Source organism: Meleagris gallopavo, chromosome 1 (genome assembly GCF_000146605.3).
Source record: "Meleagris gallopavo isolate NT-WF06-2002-E0010 breed Aviagen turkey brand Nicholas breeding stock chromosome 1, Turkey_5.1, whole genome shotgun sequence".
Classification (NCBI taxonomy): Eukaryota; Metazoa; Chordata; class Aves; order Galliformes; family Phasianidae; genus Meleagris; species Meleagris gallopavo.
In genome coordinates, this window is record NC_015011.2 from 77665765 (window position 1) to 77687647 (window position 21883).

General features: G+C 35.3%; 1 protein-coding gene across 2 annotated transcripts in view; it reads right to left on the reverse strand.

Moving 5' to 3' along the window:
* STXBP5L (syntaxin binding protein 5 like) overlaps window positions 1–21883 on the reverse strand; it is a 181135-nt gene that overhangs the window by 116144 nt on the left and 43108 nt on the right. For both annotated transcript variants that reach the window (XM_031555909.1, XM_031555905.1), the window contains exons 3-4: window positions 3385–3466; window positions 1390–1490 (exon numbers count right to left, since the gene is read on the reverse strand). In XM_031555909.1, the coding sequence (XP_031411769.1) occupies window positions 1390–1490; window positions 3385–3466 (183 nt within the window). The remainder of the gene's footprint in view (window positions 1–1389; window positions 1491–3384; window positions 3467–21883) is intronic.

A 21883-nucleotide genomic window follows, 5' to 3' on the forward strand; every position in this document is an offset into this window, starting at 1 on the left:
TACATTAGGTTGTATGAAAGACTGTTGGCTGGAAGAACCAGACCATGATATACCAGGATACAGAATTTAGACTTATCAACAAATTGTGAATGATTTATGTACTTGGTGAGAGTACTAAGATTGAAATATTTCAACATAAGTAAGATGACAACTATAATTTTTCTCATCCTCTCTCATCCAGTTCCAAATCACTTGATATACTTCTGTTTATGATTATGGAATCTTCACAATCAGGATATTGCATTTTCTTTCTTACCAATAAATAAATAAATTTTAAAAATCTGCAATTTAATTAAATTAATTCAATGACAATGTGATATATATTGGAATAAAAAACAACAAACAAAAAGAATTTATTTATCTTTCTATAAGAATTTTCAGATTTGTTGCAGCTAAAGCTTTGATGAGACTGTTTCTCCGCAGTCTTGGTAAAGCACTGACATCTTTCACCAGTGCAAAAGCAAATACATTAATACCTAAAAAAGAAGCTGCTGTATCTGAAGAAACACTGAATGCATATATTGAGAGAACTACAGCATCACTTAAACTTCCATTCAAAACCATGTTATGCACTATAGCTATGTTTTCAAACTCAAAAACAAACATCCCAAAGATGAAGAATGGAATAACTACCTCCCTCAGAATAGCCCTGCTACATTTATTCACTGAAACACGTTCTTCTGAATAGTAACCGAATTTCCTTACAGAAACGCAGAATTTTTTCTTAATATTAATACAAAAATAGCATTCTGTCTCCATAATACTGTAGCAAGTTTTATTTGAGTGACTAAATATAGATTAAAGTACTCCGCTTCTGTTTGTCTGAGTTTGAAAATAACAATCACTCATTTAATCTATTTTCAGCAAAGTTTTTACAATTTGGTACTGATAAAGCAAAATTTAGAAAAGGAGACTCTGATTCACTTGTCAATTATGTAGTTTCATAAATTCACAATTGATTTCTGCTAAAATTACAGTATTTTATAAAAACAAAATGCTTCAGGTAGAGAAAAAAAAAATCCTGTGTTGCAGTCAGTTAAGGTACTCTGCCTAGTACTGACCAACAGGTCAGCCTCAAAGGATCACAATGCTTTGTGTCTGGTCTTCAACCATACCACTGCTCACACCAGTTCATGTAAATAGAAGGTCAAATGAAAAACATCTGACAAAAGAATAGCTACACTTTGTCTAGTTCTGAGAAGGCTGTAGAAAGAGAAAGCAAAGGTTTTGTTCTATGAAAACAAGGTTCAAACAACGGAAGAAAAAAATTTCAAGACAACATTATGCCTTCCTTTAGAAAGACAAACTATCAAATGTATTATTAAAAATCTGGAAAATAAGTGTGTTTTTTTAAAAACAATATTTTTATTTTGTCTTATGTAGTCTTACCGTTCTCTGTTAAATTTCAGAGAATGTAGGATAGCTGGTCGTTTCTGTCTGAGATTCCACAAATGAAGCGTATCATCTGCACATGCACTGACCAAAGCACCCTAGAACAGACACAAAATACGGCCCATGTCACTCTTCTATGGGGTCTGTCTTATTCTCAAGTTATTCTCACTGTTAAAATGATCTCTCTGTACAAAACAGTACAATTTATGAGAAATACTTGCTTCCTTCTGTAAGAATATAAATTAAAATTCCATCAATTTAAAATACAAATTCAAGCTTTTAAACAAAGCTATATACGCAAACTCCCACAAATTTCCATGCACACATAGAGATTAATGAAAAGAAGGACAGCCAGTGCATATTTTAAAAGGTATAACTAAAGGAAAAAGGGACATACAAAGAAATGACAGTGCCAAGTACAATACAGTAGCCATATGAAGACAACATGAAGTTCACAACTGGAACTGTGAAAAGATGCAGGTAAGAGAACATAGGGACAGGTAGCAAAAGGACAGGACAAAAGAGATGTAGACAAAAGGATGGTGTCTTTGCTACAGATCAGAAATACTCCGAAGTCTGGTTCTGCTTCTGATCCCCAAGAACCATACCATACAACAGCAAAGCCATGTGAAAATGTCTGTTGAGGCAGGTATCTGCTGCTGCATCAGTGGGGTTACTATAGTTACATGTCAAATCAGGTCTGATAGAAAGGCTCAATCCCTACGTGCTCCTATGGCATAGAGGAACTGGACGTTTCCCAAATAGTAGACAATGCTTTATCTTGGCAAAGGGGGAGGACGTGACTGAACACTCAGATAATACCAACTACAATGGTCTGATAAGACATAAAGTTCTCTTCTTGCATCTCAGATTTCCTTCCTAATCCTAGCAACTGTTTCTTTCAATGCTGACATGTGCAAATGCAACTTATGCAAGAAAGACTTCTCTAACACAATATAATCCATGCTTTGTCATCTCCCGAAGAGTTTGGACCAATGACAGAGACTGAATCTCCACCGCAGAAATCAAAATCACAGTATCACAGAATTGTAGGGGTTGGTTACAGTTCTTGCTGGTCACAAAGGACCACATCATTCAAATACTGGCTCCTTTTTTCCCCAACACTTTTCCAACCCTTTTATAAAGAACTATTTCTGAAGTTCAGTCTTCATTCGTTACTTTCAGTGGTTCAAGCACTTTTCCAAACAAGCTCAGAACAACAATGCTTCAGAGATTTAAAAAATAAACCAACAAAACATCCAAACCCAAACCCTTTAATTGAGAAGCTCTAATAGCTTTGAGGATTTGAAATTGTCAAAAGTGTTTTCATACATTAGGGAAGAAAAATAATGAAAACTGAACTAAGACTATCTTATAATTTTGTCAAGTTATGAGATTCTGAAAACAGTCTTCTGAGTAGATTTATAGCTCAGCAAGTCTTCTTGAGCATTACTATCTCCAGAGACCTTCTGCAAGAGCAAGTTATAGTTTCGTACTGTTTCTTTACATCATCTGGACTTGATTTTGACAAACCATGTAGAAAGGCTAAGCATGCTCATTTGATTGATGATCCCTGCAGCTGCTCTTTTTTACTGCAAATAGTAGCATATCCACAACTATTGGGCTTTTAGATAATTACCATCAATATTTTTCCACACAAAAAAGTAAGTCATTTATTAACTGCTATTTGAAACAGAGCTGTGTAGCATATTCAGTAATTGAATGGATTTTACATCTATCTGCAAACATTCATGTATTGACTACCTTTTGTTTATTACTTTATAGTGATGTAAATAAACATTATAGCTTTCCTGGCATGCAGTCGCAAGAATAGTCTTCTAAAAGTCTGCATGATGAACGTCCTCTGGATGTATGCCACTTACTTGTTGGCACAATTTGTCAACAGGAAAAGTTGTATCTCTGAATTACAATACACCAATTGCCTTATTCAACTAAACATACAGAGAAGAATCCAAGTAAATATAGACTTACCTCATTGATTAAGAACTGGAGCTGTAGAACTGCAGCACCACTTTCATGTTGGCAGTAGCAATCAACACCAGGCCTACCCAATCTGTTGTCATCAAAGTCAAGGATTCTAACATTTCTGTTATCACCAGAAGACAGGAAAAAAAAAAAGGAATTATCAATTAATCTCTAATTAACCTTTAATTAACCTCAATTCTTCTTGCATTCTGTAAAACGAAAGAATTCAAGCTGACTTCCCACTGCTCTAATTAAAGTATCAACACCATCAGTCAGAAACATTTGCAATTGTGAGTGATTTGCTACTGCCTGTTCTTTTTCCTCTGAGGAAAAAAAAGCACAAATTACAAAAATTCAGCAGGATGCCTCTTCAGTTTCTAGAACACCTAACTGGTTCATACAACACATGAATGTATCAGTTTTTTGTACTTCTGAAAACAATATTTAGTTAATAATTTAGAACTAAAGTCATTGCAGTTCTGTAGCAGGTTTTCTTTTTTGAATCTGAGAAAAAGCTTTTTACAATTAGTCATTTCACACTTACGTAAAAAGTTCACATACAACTATTGCTCTGTCTCATCAACACAGTACAATACAGTGCTACACAGAGATAACCACGTCCAGCTCAGAACTACATTGCCTAGACCAATTCTTAGCCCAGGTAAAACCACAGTGGCAACTTAACTGGGTTACTTAGAATTAACACTGATGTATTCCTTTGCAGAAACATCTTGTTGCCCAGATATATCGCAGATGTAGTTTTCTATCTGTTCTCTTTGGATCTTTTCCTTTGAGCACTAAATTAAAATCTCCCTAAGTTAGATTATAGCATTTCCAGTCAGAGTCAGAGAGTTGAATGATAAATTGCTGTTCCAGAAAATTACCAGACAGTAAGTAAAACAAAAGAGGAATATGAAACATGATCTTATTAATAATATTGTCATATGAAAAAGGTGAAACATTTCCATATGCATTGATGACAGCAAGCATTATGAAATAAATAGAAAAAGAGATTTTACAAGATAAGGCTTATCTTGTTATATATGATCAGATCATAAAATCCTGCACAAAAAATGTCAATGATCTACCAATACTGAATGCAGAGGTCAGAACAGAATGATCTTTACTTTCCCTTTCAAAAATGAAGAAACTTGCAGTGGACTATTCTGAAATGAGGTACAAAGATGTAAACTCTATAGACTAGTAAATTAGAGAGCTAAAACTTTAAGATATCAACAAATTCCTTTTTCAGTCTTTACAGAAGCATTTTAATTGGAAACATCTGACCTGGAAAGACTCGAGTTCTACTCTGTTCTTTCCCAAATGGTCTACTAGAAAACTGTAAGGAAAAGAGCATATGAGGGCTGCTCCAAAGGAACGCCTCTTATTTTATTATGTTGGCCCACAAAGTCAGAGGTGGATGTTGGCACTATGGAAGTCAAGGTTGAACCTTCTTGACAATATTCCATTATTCTTTGTTACCAGATGTCAGATGGCAGCAGAGGGGCAGCCTGACAAAATGGCATCTGACATAGAAGTGCATATGAAACAAAACTTTGTCACAGAATTCCTCCAAGTGGAAAAATGGCACCCACTGACATTCATCGATTCTTGCTGAATGTTTCTGGAGGCAGTGAAGAGTGGGTGGTGCGTTTCAGCAGTGGCAGTAGCAACAGTGGGTCATCTCCACTGGAGCAGATTTTTATGAGTGCAGCATGCAGGCTTTTGTTCATCGCTGGAGAAAATGCTTAACTAATGGTGGTGACTACGTTGAAAAAAGAGTGTTTTGTAGCTGAGAACTTGATCTATAAAGTAGTGTGATTGGGGTCTTTGTATCTGTTGCAATTTTCATGGACAGTAAGAACAGAGAAATAAACTAAGTTACTCTGTATGCCACTAATTCTGAAACTGCAGTTCTGAGCAAAATCACAACCATTAAAACAGCATGAAGCAGCATATCTTTTAAACAACCTGTTTTAAATGAATAATAAAGATATATAGTAGTCTATTATACATTCTAAGGGTTGATAGTAATTCCTCCATCCATTTTGAATTCTCTGTAGTACTCGTTTTTTATATTCTCTGTAATGGAAAAGGTATTAATATTACTGCCAAAACAAACCAACCAACAGACCAATCATCCAAAAAAGAGAACAAAAATTCCTTTGTGGATTTCAAACTGAGTGGAAATTTTCATCCAGTGGGAGCTGGATCTAGATGATTTTTAAGTCTCTTCCAGCTTGAACTTCTGCATCATTCTATGACTTCAACTTAAGCATTATATGCAATATAAATCCATGACAGTAGCTAATGATTGTCCTTAATGAAAATTATGCTGGTATTGCCCCGAGTAAGCAGCTATCAACTTTCAGCATCAGTATCATGCTAAATAAGCTTTCTGGGAAACATTCTAACAAAGTCAATTATTTCATTCAGCATATCCCAAATAAACAAAGCACTCTCCAATAATTCACATCTATTTGCCTAAGTGTTCATCCTGAAATACTTCACAAATTACTAAAATGAGAGAGAAATTATGCTGTCTGCTTCAGTCTGGCCAACTGCCCTGAAGTAAGGACCGATGCTTACTTAAATAGAAGCATTATCACTGGCTGATGGTGGTTTTCAAACATTCTGGGAGCTGTGTTGAGATCCTTCCAGCAGAAGGAGCTGAAGACATATTATGATTTGGCACATGTTCTTGGCACTTCATCTTATCTTCTGCAAACTTTATGCTTTGCTGCCAAGCATGGAGGAATAAACTGTACCTCACTGAATCTTTTCATACCAGTGTATTCTACCAGGACATACAGCAGGAGTAGTAACAATGAAGGCTTTGGACTGAATTTATTCTTTTATTTTGCCTTTTTATTAAATAATGACATAGCTAACAGAGAGATTGTATTATTTCTGAAAATACTGGAAGACTAATTTTAATAGATTTGAATACCTTAAGGTAGACATCATGATTTTCAAGGATAAAAACCAGTCACTGGCTATTCTCTCTTATCAGTACACTGGATCTCTCAGGGGCCTTTACAGACATGCCAGATTATACTAGTTTATACATAAAAGAGAAAAAGATGAAAACTGTCTGAGTCTGTTGGGACTCACAGTGGAACAAGTACAACCAGAATCACATGAATCAAGTGTGACAGTAATAACACTGTAACACTTAATCCTAGTTTTAAAATCTGAATTTGTGAAACGGTATTTTGCACTGTATTCACTTGTATGCAATAGTTTTTCAGAGAATGTTTCAACATACTATTCATGTTACAAGCATCACATATGAACTCCCCTGAATTATGCTGTTTACATGCTTCAGATTCCTCCTGTAGGTATATAAAGAAGAGAAGCTGAAGAGTCATCTAAATCTTTTTCCTCAGCAGTCAAAAGGGTATCAGTTTGAAGTATGAAAACGTCCCTGAATAATAACAAAAAACCCAACACATTCTCCTAGCCTTTAATATTTTTTGCCTACTCCCTCAGATATGGGAATGCAGCTGTGGGGTGCAGCAGAAGTAGCACTGCTGACTGTAGGGTGTCCTGTCATCTGATTTGCACTGACTAGTACATGTTTGAGTTCCTACTCAATATGCAGCACTCTAAGAGCAGATGCTTGTGGGCTGGTGATACACTATTACATAAACCAACTGTAAAAGTGGTTTAGCGTGTTGTTTGAATATAGGACAGCATTTTCTTGCAGAAGACCTGCTGCTGACTTGAGTGATTTGAGTGGTTTATCAGTTTAAAAAGCCACAAAGTATTCAACTAAATAGCTAGTGAATAAAATACCTAGATGATTCAATCATGTCACTAGCTAGCTAAAGCAGCCAGTAGGCTAATCAGCTGTATCTGTCAAAATATAAAATGATGAAAGATTTTGTCAAAAGATAACAGCTATGAGAACATAATGTTACCTTAACATCAAAGTTTATCATCTAGATTTGCAGCTCCAGACGTAGACATATGCAGTTCCTGGAATATTGCATTTTACTGTTCCTTCCTGGAATCCCTTTAAGCCTCTCATATACTTATTCCCAGTATAGTAATGATAGCGCATGTTCTGGTAAAAACAAATGCCACAGTACTATATTTCTGTACTTTAAATGGTTTCCAGATATTTTTTTTTTCTTTCTATGAGATACTGCATCTTCCATTAAACATTTCAAACAACAGAGAATCCATGATTTCTGAAGTATATTGCTCCACTCTTCAGTTATCCTCACTATGAAGAACGTCATGCTGTATGTAGAATTGATACATGTAGATTCAGTTTCAAGGTTTTGGATCACATTATGCCTTTCAATGCTAAATTAAATAACTTTCTATTAGCAGAAGTTTCCTGCTGTAGGTACTTTGAAACAGTGATCAGGCTATATATTATCCATCTCCTTCATGAATACAAACACAAAACTCTAAGCTACATTATTATTACATCACATAGTTGTTTTGCTAGATCTTGAGTAGTTCTGATCTTTTTTTTCCCTGGATGCTTTATAACTTTTGTATCTTCTTTAAGGTATGGAAAACAGAGCCACACTTGATGCTGACTGCTTTCATACAATACAAAGCATACAGCATTTTACTATTTCTTAAATTTATTTTACTTTTTTTTTTTAAAAGGACCTGCATGTGACAACCTGAAATTAATTACCTTAGCAAACTGGGCAATCATACTTTTTATAGTTTTTAAGAATTCTAAATTGCTTTATAAAAAATAATGCCTCCTCACAACCTTCATGCTATTAGCCACATGTAATTGAGCTCAGTGAGTTCCTTAAAAATGACCTGAAACCCAATCATAGCCATATGACCTTCCATGCGCTGTGGATTCACTGCAAACTGTGTTATCAAACAATAACTCTCAGCATTATTTTTCTCTTGCTTGTTTTAAATATAGAAGTATTCAGTTTTACAATGAGATTCATTATGTCTTGAGTTTACCCAGATGTTCAAATAAAGAGCTTCTTTTTTTCTCCTCTGCAAAGAAAAGGTGAATTATCTGCTATGATTGGCTGCTCTCTAGCACTGCTAAGTGCAGTGTGTTTTATAAATACAGACAAACGTTTGGGCATCCAATAAGCATGAGCTTTTGGTCTAAAATTGCCTTTGCCTTGTTTATTTTTCTTGACATAGATTTCTCCATTCATGCATACAAATTACAGCAATCACAGGAACAGCAGAACATCAGTTATGATATATAAAGGCTTAAAGATTTGCAACTTTGATTTCTTCCAGGTTAAATGATTTACAGATAGACAGTATTTAATGGCAGCTGGATAGCTGGAAGAATGCTACAAAAAATCATTAGTACAAGTTGAATACAAATTTACATCAACACTTCTCAATTTTTCTGATTCCAATGAATTTAGGGGCTGTTTTATTTCTCAAAATATCTGCAGATATGAAAAGCAATGCCAACACTCATAGGGCTATAAGTTTTGTAAGATTATGTCAAAATATCCTTGATATTTTAGGAATCATCTGTTCTAGAAATGAAAAACAGATACAATAACTATGTGATTGATTTCAGTCAATCCTAAACCTCGAAAAGCAAACTGTGAAAAACAGATATTCTGAGGCAATGACTTTAGCAACATTTTGCAAATAGCATGAAGGGGAATGGTTTCATACAAGCTATTTGTGTGAAACCAGCTAGCCCCAAATTCTTTTCCAAAAAGGAGCCATTTAGCTGCTACCCTGTAAAAGCACTATGTTGCTAGGCAGCCACTTTGAAAGCTCAATATTTTGAGATTGTACTTCTTGTGGCAGTAACAAATTCTATTAAGAAAGAGTTTGCATTTACAGGAGGCTTCCTTTTTTTCAGGAAGCTTGCTAACACAGATAAAACAAGAAAGGCAACAACAAGTGCAAACTATAATCTGTTTATGTGAGTGAACAGTATATTTATTATACTCACAAGTGCTGTTTTTGAGAAATATGTAAAGCTGGTTTATAATCACTTCTGACTGAAAGCTACAGAGTGAATGAACACATTGGAAGAGATTAACTCTGGACCTAACACATGCTGAAGGTTATGGAAATCTAAAATGAGCTACAAATGAGAAGGCCGTGTATTTTGCAACATCCTAAAGATAGCAAATCACTTTAACATAGCTAAGTGCCTACACAACACCATATAGAGACACAGACAAAAGAAAAATGATATTAAAACTAAATTTTATCCCACTAACTGCCTTTTAGAAGGGTCTGTAAAACATACAATCCACTGGCCCCCTATATGCACAGATGGAAGCCTAATATTATCTTACAAAAGAAAGCAGACAGGTAGTTTTAATTTGGCCATTTTAAAATTTCTATTTGCACAGCCTTCAGATATTAATATTTAACACAGTATTTGCTACATACATCTAAATATACTCAGTACATAACTCCACATATATGGATTATAGTATATACAGTCACTGATAAAAAAAATACAACTACCTACAACTATTTTATACTGAAAGAATATTGAACTTAACACATTGTGTTAGTATTTGTTTATCCTTGTGGTTGTCAGTATGTCTGACCATATCTGTTGACGCTAGGCTGAAAGGAGGTTTTAGGAAGTTTTGTTTGTGCTCTTGAAGCAAGGCTGTCTATATAGGTTCTATGCAGGATTAATAGAAATGAATTCTCATATTCCTCATATAAAGAATTCTCACATTTTCTTATAGCACAGACTTCTTTAAGTGGTTGCTGAATTTTTAGCATTTTGTAAGTGATCACCAGGTGCTGGTTTTCCTTACGGCTGCCAGTTACAAAGAATAACTGGTAAGAACAGAAGATAAGATGAAAATCAATCACCTAGTAAGTCTCTCTAAAAAAGGTCAAAAGACCTGTCAAACTAAATGCCTCTAAAAATAGAAAGCCATTTTTCCAAATACTAATTTCTCCTGTAGTTGCTATGGGAAAGTTATACAACTAAAATAATCTATTAAACCTTAATCCGTGGCAGGAAAGTGCTTGAGAATACACATGGCACTTTCTCTTTTAAACAGCGACATCAATTAGCCATTACTGGAAACCTTTGAAACAAGATTGAATATTATCCCCAAGCCCTCTGGACTTCAAATATGGCCAATTCTGTTGGAGATGAAAACAGATGATTAAATAATGTTCCCTCTTATCTGACAGTTTCATTAAATACTTAGCTAATACAGATATATGGAAGAAAAGCTTCTTTGTCTAGCATTTGTAGGATAATTAAAGGTTGTCCTGTTTACTTCTGACCAATTATTCATGTCAGGTACTTCACACAATCACAGTTCTGTATGTCATTAGCAACTAAGGAGTTCAAGGATCTTTAGGATGAGCTCTTCTGTCCACACTTAATATACTGCTGTCTATCTCCCAGTTTGGTCTAAGCATAGCTATTAAATTGGGCCATTTTTGTGCTCTCAAGCATCAGTCCTGCAGTAAGAATGTCTTGTATTTTTATTTTTAGCAAGTGATAAGGTTCCCCCTGAACCTAACTTGCTTAGGCTGGTCAACAAGTTAATAGAATTGAAACGAAGAATGGAAAATGTCTACTGAAAAGGTGAAATGATTATCCAGAAATTATGAGGATCATAACAACAAGGAAGTTTTTATGCACAAAATAAAGGCTTTCCTGCTTTGTTTCAAGTTAGATTCACAATTGTTAAATATTGTGTTCTGATGCACAGATTTACTGTAAGTACTCAACTTTATAAATCAAATTAAGTCAACATTCTGTAAGTTCTCCAATTATGCTGGAGAAAAGCAGTAAGAGACACAGTAAACATATAACCCTAAGGCACTGAAGATAAAGAGGACTGCTTGACGATACCCAGTGATGATTCATCTTCAGTCTTACTCAATAATATGTCAGAAAAATTCCATGGACAGCATCGCACAAAACTTTTTAAATAGAGTTATATGCATAACAATGTATACCCTCACAGAGATACATTATACAATCTCTCAGGAAAAAAAAAAAAATATCACTAATATACAGGTGCTAATGCATTGAGAACGACAGCACCTGATCTTGACTCAGGCTTTTCAACTGATAAGTGGTTTAGAGCTTAATTTGCTTGACTTCAACATTTCCACTGCTCCAAGGAATGTGCTTTATAACATCAATAAACAAAAAGATACACTCACTTTAAGACTTTCATTCAGATATTTCAGTATTCATCCAGCAAAAGAAAGATGCTGAGGTCATGCACCACATTCTGCTTAGGCAGTGCAGTGTTGCCTAAATTATGAGATAATTTTATAACTTAACGGGAAAGTGCTCACAGCTTGTTAGTCAGGATATCAGCAATTCCACAAATTCATCATCTGCTTCAGTTTTATTATTATCTGTTAAGTACTAAATGATTCCAGGAGGTCCATGGGTACAACACAAAAAATCCTTCACATTCAATGACTTATTAAAAGCAAGTTTTATTTGTTAAATTACACAGTAATTTCATTCCTGCCCCAGAAAAAGAGATGAGTAACATTTCCAAACATTTTAGTTAACCTGTATTAATACTCAATACTTTTACAAACCAGTATATGTGACATTTAATAATGGAGCATGTTAATCTAGAATTTCATTCTTCAGAAGAGACATATAAAACACAAAGGAACTCTTAACTGCTATCAGTAATAGAAAAAAAAACTGGCAACAAAGCTAGTCCTGCCTGAATAAACAGAATTTTTTAAAAATGTTGTAATTTAAGAAAATTATTTAGAGTTTGACAAAATTTCACTAAAATACAGGCGGATTTTATTTTACATTCAGTTTTGTACTATTATATTATAAATGTATATATCTTAAAAGGCATCTCAAATATCAGACAGCCAACTTTTTAAGAAAAGTTTTCAGCAACAAATTTTATGGAAGAGGTATTCCTCTTCATCTCCTGCAAGATACAGAATATTATCTATATTTCACCACTTTTATAACCCTCCCATGGGCCAAGTAACTATTCTATCAAATTTTGAAATAAAGTACACCACGGACAACAGTTAATCATTTAAATTACATTAAATGCATAACTAGCAGCTGGTTAAGCTGTATTTTATGAAGTCCTTTTTGCATAAATGGACATGAACTATGATTTTTCTACTTTAACTAAGCACTTTCTACAAACTATGTTTATGTTTGATGATAGCTGTATCGAGCATTTATGTTTTATGTGCATTAAAATTTACAAATACATTACTTAACATGGGTTAAAAATTAGTAAGGATTTGAAAGCAAAGTTGGTGAGCACTGAGTAACTTTTAAAAAGCGTTAGCATTTGAAGAAAAGACTGTTTTCTGTTTTCTTCTGGAAATAGAACTGACATAGCAGATATCTTCTAGGATCCCAGTTTTTCCATGCCATTTACTAAAAATCTGCATGTTTCAGTGAAGCAAGACACTGTTTAGAAACTGCCATACAATATTAGCTTCATAATAACCCAATTCTAGATCTTTTTGGATGAAAATCAAGAAACTTGGGCAATTCAAATTAAAAAGACTGAGATCTCTGCCTCCATCCAAGGATTATGCTTTGTAGAATCTGAGAGAACCAAAACAGTGCAACAGCTGAAGCACAGTTTTCATGCTGAGGATATGCTAGGTAACTGACAGCAATATGGTGCTTCTAATAATCCAAACCTCTCTCTACAGGATGAAGAGAGGCAGTGGAGAATCTTGAGGCTGGATTACTATCAATCCAGCCTTGTTTTATGATTGCTATAATATTTGTCAAGATCTACAATTGTTGTGATCTACTTCAGATAGCTGCAGATACCACATAGCACAACATGAACCACGACATTTTCTTTAGGGAGAGGCAGTTTTTACAGCCCAAATGGGACCCTAAAAGAAATCATGATACATGTAGGAAATGGACAAAAGAAATCAGGTGTAAAACAGGGAGTAATCCAACTTGACTGTGCATACATACATAAACTACATGAGCTTCTTCCTTCCCTCTTTTGAGTTTCAGAAGTTTGAAATACTGTATAGCCACACTGAAGTTTTAGTACATAAACTGTAGGTAGAACTAGAAAGGGTGATCCCCAGACTAGTAAAGTCTTTGGCTCTCCACTAATGTCAAAGTCAAAGCAGAAATTTTCAGGAGGTTAAGCAAAGAGATGCACTGTTAGCTTTTAGTTTGTTAAACCTGAACAATCATTAATGAATGAACAGATATAGAAGCTGTATCTATTCCACATCATCCTACAAATACTCATGGCAACAATCACATCTTTTTTACTTCTCTATTGTTTTCAAGACCTGAAAGCAAATCAAAATATAAAGAGAACCTCCATACATACACTGTTTCTGCATCTCTACATTCCTGATTCAGTTTTTGGCTTACCAAATTTACTAATCTAAACAGGAAAACAATGTTTTATTTTTCCCACCACGGTTGTTTCAATTTCAGCATATACTCAGCATTTAGATTAATTTTAAGGTGGATAAAATGAACGCAAAAGGTTGTTACAGAGCAAAATCTAAGGGAAGAGAAGTACTTATCTCCATTTGGTATCAATGAGTATAAGTACCACATTCTTCGAAGAAAAATATCCAGGTGATTCTGGAAATGGACTGCCCACTGTCATATTTCCTCTCCTTATGCTTTCCAAAACTTCTCGATACAAGCATAAGATTTTGAATACTTGAAGTTCAGTAATACATCAACATTCCAACAGAATATGTATTTATATATACAATATCATACATACATATTTACTAGAGAAGTCTTTGTGGGCCAGGATCCCAACATATTTGCTAAATCAGCTTAAACAAGTGAATTAGGAGCTGGAAAAAACTAGTTTGCTCACATACACACACAAACACATGGAGATGAAAAAAATGTGGGGTTTTTGTTTGTTTGCTTGTTTGTTCTTGGGGGCGGAATACGAAGATAGTAAATAAAGAAAAATATCAGTGCTTGCAAGGAGAAGAAAATTGAGGTAATTTCTACCAGAATGTCACTGACACAAAAAAGAACAATTAAAAAAAAAAAATGCTGCAATATATATTTAAAAATTAAGGAATGGCAATCAAACCAAAAAATTACTTTCTGACATAAGCCTGACAAAAATAGGATAACAAAACAAAAAAGAAAAGGAAAAATCTTTGTCCTCTTCAACACAGACTTTTCTCATCTTGTAATTTTTGTACTTTGGAAGAACTCAAAATCTTCAAGGAAAAGGTGAAGAGTTTCAGAGGTTATGTTTGTGCAGGGAAATGCCATTATCTGTATAGATAAAAAAGGAGCTATAAAAGAAGGTCTTCTGAGAATATTGATTTATTAAAACAAGTATTGTCAAAATATACTCAGAGCTACCAACAATACTTGGAAGTTTTCTTGTCCAAATTTGCTGGCAGGTTTCTCTGAAACATGAGAAATGCTCATACCCTAATATGTGATAAGGCACAGCTTTGATAAAGTTACATTGTTAAACATTTTACATCAAGGCACTGAATCGGTAGCATGACAAATTGACCTGATTTGTAAATAAATGGAATGAGATGAAATGCCTCAGAAGAGGATGATGTCAAACTGACCATGTCTGAATACAAATGTTTACTCTTACTGGATCTGCACTCCTCTCTCTGCCAAAGACAGGCATCAGAGTTGAAATTGATAGGTGTCTACAACAGCTGCTTTCCTGTGTGATAAACTATGATTACACAGCATATTAATAGTCAACATCTGCACTCATTTTCCTATTGAGTATGAAAAGTTCTGCTGTTGTACTCTATACTGAAACACTTTCTCCCAAATTCTGGTTTGCCAATGATAATAATTAGATATTAGATTAGTTAGATTAATTAATCAGATATTAATATCTAGATTAGACATTTGCTACCCATATTTCTTGTAGGTTGCTTTTAATCAACACTAGAGGAAGAGCTGTAGCTCTAGCCTAGACATGTCACATGCTGATTCTGTCAAAAATAAGGTAACTCTAAATTTACCACATCAAAGCTTTTTCTGGGACTAAAATTTGCATTTCCCCGACTACAAAGATTTACACAGCAAATTTTTGTGATCTGATAACAAAATAATGATTCTGTTTTTTAAGACATGCACACCAAAGTAGACTTTAAATTCAGTTCACAAAGATATTTATACTCTAATCTTCAATGTTCATATTCATTGCACAATAATAATCCAACTTATTGTTAATGGTACTCTAAAATCACAGTGATAGCATCAGAAGTGAACATAAAAAACCCACAATAATATACTTTTAAAATATATATAAAATAACAGTTAAAATCTCTGAATTGTTGATCTACCTAATAACTCAAGTCTGTGCTATGGATGACATACATTTATTTTGCAAGTCAGTAAAATGTTAAAGTCCCAAAATTAAAAGCTGAGCTTACACTAAACAACAGAAAAGGCTGTCTACCAATTTTGTCATAGAATCATAGAATGGCCTGAGTTGAAAAGGACCACAACGATCATCTGGTTTCAACCCCCCTGCTATGTGCAGGGTCGCCAACCACCAGACAGGCTGCCCAGAGCCACATCCAGCACATCCACCCTTGAACGCCTCCAGCAATGGGGCATCCACAACCTCTCTGGGCAAACTGGATGTTCCACCCTCTTCAGAAGGACTCATTTTTGCAACATCAATCCACAGCCTGTTACAATCAACTTACAAGTCAAGCCATTCTCTTTTTCTGCATTTATGACAGCAAACTCATCTGATGTTCTTTCATTTCCACATACAGTCTACCTGCTGAGTATAACTACTACATCTGGAAAGTGCAAGGATTTCAGTAGAATCTTAGAATAATAGAATATCCCAAGTCAACAGAGAGCAGTGTTGCCCCTCATGATGGTCCCCATTATGAAGAAACTGTAGGCCATGATGAGGTCTCCTCTCAATCTTCGCTTCTCTGGTCTGAACAAACCATGGTACCTCAGCCACTCCTCACACATCTTCCTCTTTAAACTCATCACCATCTTTGTGGCTCTCTTTTGGAAACCCTCTAAGAGTTTTCTACTGTGGTGCCCCAAACTGCACACAATACTCAAGGAGAGGCTGTACTAGCACAATGCCGAGTCGGACATCCATTTCTCTCAACTGGCCAGCAATGCTGCACTCAATGCACCGCCAGGATACAGGAAAGTTGGCTTTCCTGTCTGCCTGGGCACACTGTTGATTCATGTTCAATTTGCTGTCAGCCAAGACCCCAAATATCTTTCAGCAGAGCTGCTCTCCAGCATCTTATTCCCCAGACTGTACAGCCAAGGGTTGCCCCTTTTCAGGTGCAGAATCTGGCACTTGCTCTTATTAAAATTCATGTGGCTGGTGATTTCCCAGCTCTCTAATTTGTCTAGGTCTCTTTGCAAGGCTTCCGCACTCCCTATGGAGACAATAGCTCCTCCCAATTTAGTATCATCAGCAAACTCTCTCAAAACACCTTATAGTCATTTAAGTCATTTATGAAAACATTAAAGAGAACTGGCCCTAAAATGGAGCCCTGGAAAACCCCACTACTGACTGATCACCAGACTGATGTAATCCCATTTACTATAACTCTTTGTGTCCATCTCATCAATCGTTAACCCACTGCATTACATTCTGTCTGGCTGTGTGCTGGACATTTTGTCCCTAAGGGCATTGTGAGAAACAAAAGTTTTACTGATATCCGAAAAGATAACATTAATTGGTTTCCCTTGGTCAACTAGATGGGTGGCCTTATCATAAAAGGAAACTGAGTTAATTAAATAGGACCTTCCTCTCATGAACTCATACTGGCTGTTACCAACGACCTCATTGTCCTTCAGGTGTTTTTCAATAATGCCCAGCATAATTTTCTCCACAATTTTACCAGACACAGAAATGAGATTGACAGGTCTGTGATTATCAGTTTCTTTTTTCTTGCTCTTCCTGAAAGTTGGAATAATATTTGCCAGATTCCAATCAACTGAGACCTCTCCAGATTCCCAAGACCACTGAAAAATAATTGAGAGATGTCTCACAATGACACTGACCAGCTCTCTGAGTACCCTGACATGCATGAATCCCATTGGGCCCCATGGACTTATATGCATTCAGGTGGAGGATTAAATGTATACGTGGCACATTATTTCCACGTTATATTTATTTGCTAATTGATAGGATCCAGAAATAAAAATGGGTTAAGAATTTAATTTGTAAATCTCCAATTCCCTTCCATACTAGATATTCTGCTTCATTACTACTACTGTTTATAGTAGCTGAAGGAGGAAAACAACTTTTGATACTTAGAGATACAACAGAAAAGGTTTTTTTTGTGGTTGTTATCCCTTTGGTTAATTATCTTGGGGTGGTGGGTTGATGCTTTTAAGTAATACAGGCAATATCTTAAACTTTTCTTGACTTCAAAATATTTGCACCTGTAGATGACCAGTGCATTATCCATTATACTTTACCTACAAGAATCTGAGACAGTGACGGCAGCTTCAATGTCCTCACCAATAACAGACATTATCTTTGCATACAGAATAATCCAATATTTGTCCTATAGCGATATCTCCAGCAACAATGTTCCTCCAGCACCATGCAGATGCCACAGTTGAACACTGGTTTCACTGCTTCACAGTCAGTCTGAGAAGAAACTCATCAAAAGAAGGAAACAGTAAAGAGCTAAGCAGCTGCAGCTATCTACTATCAAAAGCCTGGTAGAAGGGAAAGCATAAATAAGAGCAAATCCTGCTTTAAGCCTTGTTTGAGTCAGATTTCACAAATTTCAAGCTCTGCACCAAGTACTTTGTATGCCAAAGCGTCCTGTGTTAATTCAGGTATGTTTTGACTTTTTTTTTTTTTGTCAAGACAGACTTTTAAACTTAAACTAGATTTGTACTTCATTTACCAAGAATCTCTCACTTCCTCTGAATTTATTTCAAATCACTGTGCAACATATTGCATTATTACAAACGGTAGAAGTAGTCAAATACTGGTTGTCTAATGTTACAAAAAGAACATTTTATTATCAGTTCTTTTCTATTAGCTTCTTTTACTTCTTTGTTGGAAAATGTGAATAGCAGAAAAAAAATGACTTTTGTCTCTACAGTAATAGAAAGGCATGATCTCTCTTCTCTTTCTGCTGGTTCATTAAGTACAAAACTGTAGATCAAGCAGAAGTACGAAGCCCTAAAAATGTTTCTGATCTAATTCATATTATAACATTAAAAAAAAAAAAGTAAATCTCTGTAATATTGTCTCTGAAATGAAGCAGTACTGTCTATTACTATTAAGCTCTTCTCACCCCAGACACATATGAAATTCCAGGGGGTGATGAAAAGATCTTCTCTGACCACCACAATGTTGCTTTTTATAACAAAAGTCTGTCTTTCAGAAAGGCAATAGAAACCATAAAGATTTCAAGAAATAAAGACACTATATCCTTCCTTTTTACTTCATTCCAAAGACTAACCACAATTATTGCTAAAAATATGAAGTCAGTTTCTAATTTGAATTTGTCAGACTTCAGTTTTAAGTCCCTAATACATTTCTCTGTTAACTCAGACAATCTTTTGAGCAGCCATTTTCTTCCTGTGAAGGAAAATGTACAAAGCAGTAAAACTATCATTCAGTCTTCTTTTAAAAAAAAATAAATCAGAGAGTTCCTCTCACTGTATTTTACCTAGACAAACAGCTTTTTAGCTCTCTGTAAATCTATCAAGATTTTTACAGCTGTGTTTCACGAAAACAAACAAATAAACCCACATAAGACTAGGCAAACAAAAGAGAAAAAGCAGAGAAAATTTCCCTAAAATGTACTTCCTTCTTGTTACATAGTTCTTATATAGATTTCAGACATACCTCAGCCACCAATGAAAAACTAAACTGCTAATGAAGCAGCTAACTTCTAAACATCAGCACCAATAACACACACTCCTGTTGGTAAAGCAAATTACCAGTTCCCTAAATAATCACATTTATATGAGGGTACAGAATAATAAGATAGGTATATGGTGTGTTCTCTCCTCAAGAAAATAATGCATTCATTCTGTTTTTTCAGAGGAAATGTATTTATTCTTTTATCTTTTTCTAAATTAACAACTGCATCTAGAGAACACAGATTTGTCTCTAAAGATGAAGCAATCTACTGGCCTTTTGCTGCAGTCACGTACAGAGATCTTCTAATATTCTCACTGTTAAGTCCATGGGATGTAAGTATGCCCCAGGTGAGAAGGAAAGAATAGCTCTTTTTCTTTGCTTTTTTTTTTTTTTTTCTTCAGGTAAAGATCAATCTGAGCTGTGAATTGGCAAGTATGAAATCCTCAGTTCCTGCAGCTGCTGCTACTCAGAAAAGTACTGGAGTTTTTGGAGTGGTGTGGCCTGCCACCTATAATTAGACTTGTATGCTTTCTAACCAGGAAGGCTGCCAGGAAAGTAATGGTCTGCAGCTAGTTGGTATAATTGAAATCTCTGCTATTGTGCAGCAAGGAGAGAGAGATTGCCAGATAAATTTTTAGGAAACTTCGGGGACATTTCTGTCCAAGTAACAGATTTCTCAAAGTTAATTATTTTGCTCTTTTCTTCCTCTCCCCTGCTCTGGCTTCTAAAATTACATGATTTAAAAGACAGGTAGATCTGAGTGCTTCTGAGTGCTCAGATTACACTGTGGTTGAAAAACGCAGTTATTTCAGCTGTCTTATTTAAAGAATGGACTTCAAACTAAAGATGAAACCCAGCATTAACGCTATGCAGAAGGCAAGAAAAAACACTTACCTAGTCCAGTGCTTAAAGAAGCTTACAAATAAGGGGGAGCTCCACTTTTTACATAGTCTGGTAGTAAAAGAACAAGACAGAATATTTTTAAACCAAAAGAAGGTAGATTAAGATCAGACATTAGCAGAAAATTCTTGACTCAGAGGGTGGTGATGCACTGGAAGGGGTTGCCCAGAGAAGCTGTAGATGTCCCATACCTGAAGGTGTTCAGGGCAGGTTGGATGGGGCCCTGGGCAGCTGCTGGGTGGCAGCCCTGCCCACAGCAGGTTGCTGAAACTGACTGGGCTTTAATGTCCTTTCCAACCCAAACAATTCAATGATTCTATGACTACATCATCCAAGAACAGTATTCGATGTATAATGCCTTTGCTAAACTAAAAATTCCTTAATGAAATTACTTCTAGCTTTACAGTGTAATCAAAACCACAAACACCAAGAAGAAATTGAGGAATTATTTCCGCAATTCCAATAGCACCTGTCGTTTTGAGGTCTAAATCTTTACATGGCTCATGAATGTGATTGTGATTTAAATTTTCTTCTCTGGAGTACTGAGAAACAGACAAAAACTACTTATGTCTAGAAGTATTATTATTATTATTGTTGTTGTTGTTGTTGTTGTTGTTGTATCATCAGAGAACTACATTAAATTCATTTCTTTCCAAGAAAGCAACTACATTTTAAGGAAAAACTTTTTGCTATGCACTAAAATGTAAATATCTCCCAAGAACAACAGCCTATTTTTTCAAGAAGTAAGATATAAGTAACCATGAACAACTGTGATTGTTTTTTCATTAGGCATTGAGTTCCCACATAGTGCTGACAATTCACTGGCCTTCAGTAACAAATTACAATAATATACAAAATAACAGGGAATTAATTTCTTGGACTTCAGACAATATGCTGCTGATTCACTAACTGTAACAGCTGCATTATACAAGTAAAATTTTGAGAAAAGCTCCAGGCAGACAACAAATAAAGGATCCTGTCCGTTTGGCAAAAATATTTAAGATCTGCCTGATTTTCGAAATTAAGAGTATTTTCTGTAGTCCTAACTTTCAGTGCCCCTCATGTAGCAGGAAGGTATCTATGCTTTCTGCCAATTAATGGCATTTGACTGCTGATTAGCACAAATGCAGCATTAAGAGAATTTTTTTTTCATAGCATACATTTCTAACTTTTTTTTTTCTTAAGAAAAGGACAGAAAATTTAAGAATTTAAGAATTGAGAAAGATCTAGAAAATTTTTTCAGTGTAGAACACTCAATCCAATAATTAATCCTTATGATAATTTATAAGTACATTTAAAATGAGACAGGCAAGAACTGAAATTAGTTCTCCAAGCTCTGATGTCTGATACAGAACCTGATCCAGACATTGTTTCAGATGTGCATGATACAAAAGTTGCTGAAGCAGAAATTGACACAATCTGTGAAAACTCTGCTTGGTGACAAATACTGTTAGACTACGAGATTAATTTCTTTAAAAGTCTGAAACTATAAGAAAATCAGGAGGAGCCTGTAGATAATTTTGTAATTGTGAAAGATAAGGAAAAGCAGGAGTTATTCCAATTCTTCAGCCCACATTTGCCTTTAGGACGAAGATAAGGGAACAGAAGGAGGTAACCGCTAAGCAGGAAGAGATCTATTAAATCATGCAATGCTACCCTAACACTGCAGAGTAGGAAGTCTTGCACTTGTGGAAAGCAGAAAGCACTGCTTCAGATATTTTCCCTGAGCGGAGGGACAGAACACAACATAGCCTTACCTCCAACACTATGCAGTCCACCTTCAGCATTAACGA